This window comes from Tachysurus fulvidraco, chromosome 12, assembly GCF_022655615.1.
Source record: "Tachysurus fulvidraco isolate hzauxx_2018 chromosome 12, HZAU_PFXX_2.0, whole genome shotgun sequence".
In the NCBI taxonomy this organism is placed as follows: Eukaryota; Metazoa; Chordata; class Actinopteri; order Siluriformes; family Bagridae; genus Tachysurus; species Tachysurus fulvidraco.
This window is the reverse complement of record NC_062529.1, coordinates 21,876,529-21,879,028: the sequence shown is the minus strand read 5'-3', so window position 1 is coordinate 21,879,028 and position 2,500 is coordinate 21,876,529. Positions and strand designations below refer to the sequence as shown.

General features: G+C 44.8%; 1 protein-coding gene across 3 annotated transcripts in view; it reads right to left on the bottom strand.

The window, feature by feature from the left end:
* The window catches only part of bicc1a (BicC family RNA binding protein 1a), a 50,192-nt gene that overhangs the window by 16,991 nt on the left and 30,701 nt on the right, over positions 1–2,500 (bottom strand). For all 3 annotated transcript variants that reach the window (XM_047821764.1, XM_047821765.1, XM_047821766.1), the window contains exon 7: positions 1,679–1,864. In XM_047821764.1, the coding sequence (XP_047677720.1) occupies positions 1,679–1,864 (186 nt within the window). The remainder of the gene's footprint in view (positions 1–1,678; positions 1,865–2,500) is intronic.

The following is a 2,500-nucleotide window of genomic DNA, read 5'->3' as shown; positions in this document are numbered from 1 at the left end:
TCCTGGTGTTTATATTGTGCATATTGAACGACTTCAAGTAGCGCGAAGAGAAGTGTCCACATTCTCTGCTCCGGAGGATGGTGCTTTGTAGCCCGTGATCGTTCTGTTCTCAGTCCCTGCTACAGGCTCCTGGAGCCACCGTGTTGGAACTGTGACTCCAGAAATACACACTTCACCATACACACATCTGTGTTTGTGTAGAAAAGAGCGGAGAGAAGTGTATCTATAACATAAGGAGTGGATTGTGACCAAACTTTACAGAGATGCGCTAATATGGAAGAAACGAGCTGTTGTATGGAATGGAATCGCTTGAGGCTGCACACAGAGCCACACGTCCTAATCCCTTTCACATGAACTGACCGCACAGTGACCTAGTTTCTCTCTCGGATGTAAAAACTCAGTACTCTCGTTTCCCTTCACTCAGCTCTGTCTGGGCGCACAAATAAATAACACAATACTTACCATAAAGCACATGGACTTACATTCAAACAAGGCCATGCGACCTCAAATGGTGCCCTGTCTGTCGCTTTGTGTGTGTGTGCAGGTTTTTCTGTCGTTGTGTGTGTGTGTGTGTGTGTGTGTGTGTGTGTGTGTTTGTCTGTGTTTCTTTGTTTGAATGTGTGTGTCTTTGTTTAATGTGTGTGTTTGTGTGTGCTTGTGTCCATCTCTTTGTATGTATGTGTTTTTTTGTTTAAATGTGTGTGCATGTTTGTGTGTGTGTAGGTCTGTGTGTATTTGTTAGTATGTGTGTGCATCTCATTTTATGCATGTGTGTGTGTGTGTGTTGTTGTGTGTCTTTGTTTGTATGTATGTGTGTTTCTTTGTTTGTATGTGTGTGTGTAGTTCTGTGTGTCTTTCTTTGAATGTGTGTCCATCTTTGTGTGTATGTCTGTTTTCATGTTTGAATGTGTTTGTGCATGTGTGTCCATCTCTTTGTATGTGTGTGTGTGTGTGTGTGTGTGTGTGTGTGTGTGTGTGTGTAGGTCTGTGTGTCTTTGTTACAATGTGTGTCCATCTCTTTGTATGTGTGTTGGGGGGGGTGTCTGTATGTCACTTTTATTGTGTGTGGATCTGTGTGTCGTTGTTAGAATGTGTGTGTGTGTGTGTGTGTGTGTGTGTAGGTCTGTGTGTCTTTGTTAGAATGCATGTCCATCTCTTTGTATGTGAATGTATGTCAGTCTGTCTCTCTCTTTGTGTGTGTGCGTCAGTCTCTTTGAATGTGTGTGTTTCTTTGTCTGTGGGTGTGTTTGTATAGGTCTGTCTGTCTGTCTCTTTGTCAAAATGTGTGTTTATCTGTGTCTGTATATCTGTGTGTGTGTGTGTGTGTGTGTGTGTGTGTGTGTGTGTGTGTGTGTGTGTGTGTGTGTGTGCGCGTGCTGCAAAGTTAATTTTTGTAACAATGGAAAATACTCGATGAAATATTTGCAGTCTGTGATTGTGACAAATTTATTCTACAATGACACGTTTTCACAAACACAATATGTGTTGGAGCAAAAAAACACTAAGTGAGAAGCGAAAGGTGGTGAAAGTGACACGTGGTTAGAGAAGTGATGGAGGACTGCGGCTACACGTGTCACACTGTCACGTAAGCTGACACACACAGAGTCATGGTAACATCTGACAGGGAAATTCTATTTCATTTATATTAAGTTTTTACATTTAATTTTATTTGTTGTACCTTGACTGCTGCGGCGTTGCTTTGGTTGCCGCGGACGACGACCGTGTTGCCGTATATATGGGAAGGTGGCTTGCACGTAATGGTGACGCCGCAAGACTGTGCGATGTGCTGGATTACTGGAGAGCCGAGGTCCAGGGACTCGATAAATCCCCCGCACTCGAACATCAACACTAATGACATCAACTCCTACAGAGACAGAGAGAGACAGAGAGAGAGAGAGACAGAGAGAGACAGAGAGAGAGAGAGCAGCAGAGAAGAGGAAGAGCAGAGAGACGAGATGAGAAGGCGAGAGGGAGAGACGAGGAGAAGAGATAAGACAGAGGAGAGAGAGAAGAGACAGAGAGAGAGAGACAGAGAGAGAGAGAGAGACAGAGAGAGAGAGAGAGACAGAGAGAGAGAGAGAGACAGAGAGAGAGAGAGAGAGAGACAGAGAGAGAGAGAGAGAGAGAGAGAGAGAGAGAGAGAGAGAGAGAAGCAAACATACGTGTGGGTCTCAGTGTCCATAGTCAGCTACACTAAGCTTTTGTACTCAGAACTTAAAGTTCTCAGATCTCAGGTCTTCATCTCGTTAAGGGTGTTAAAATCCCCTCTCTGGCAGCAAGGCTCAAACCGCACGATGGAAACTCCTCGAAGACGTCCTTCACCAATCCTTGAAGAATTCCACACTGAACACTTTCAGGGACGGACACCAGTTCTTCTAGAGTCCAGCAGGAAGTCCATCTATTCCTGTTGTTCTACCTGAAGAGGGTTCCACGGCGACGACATTCGCCTCATCGACGTTGAGCTCCACTTCCATTCCAGAATCCCTCTGCTCTGCTCTGA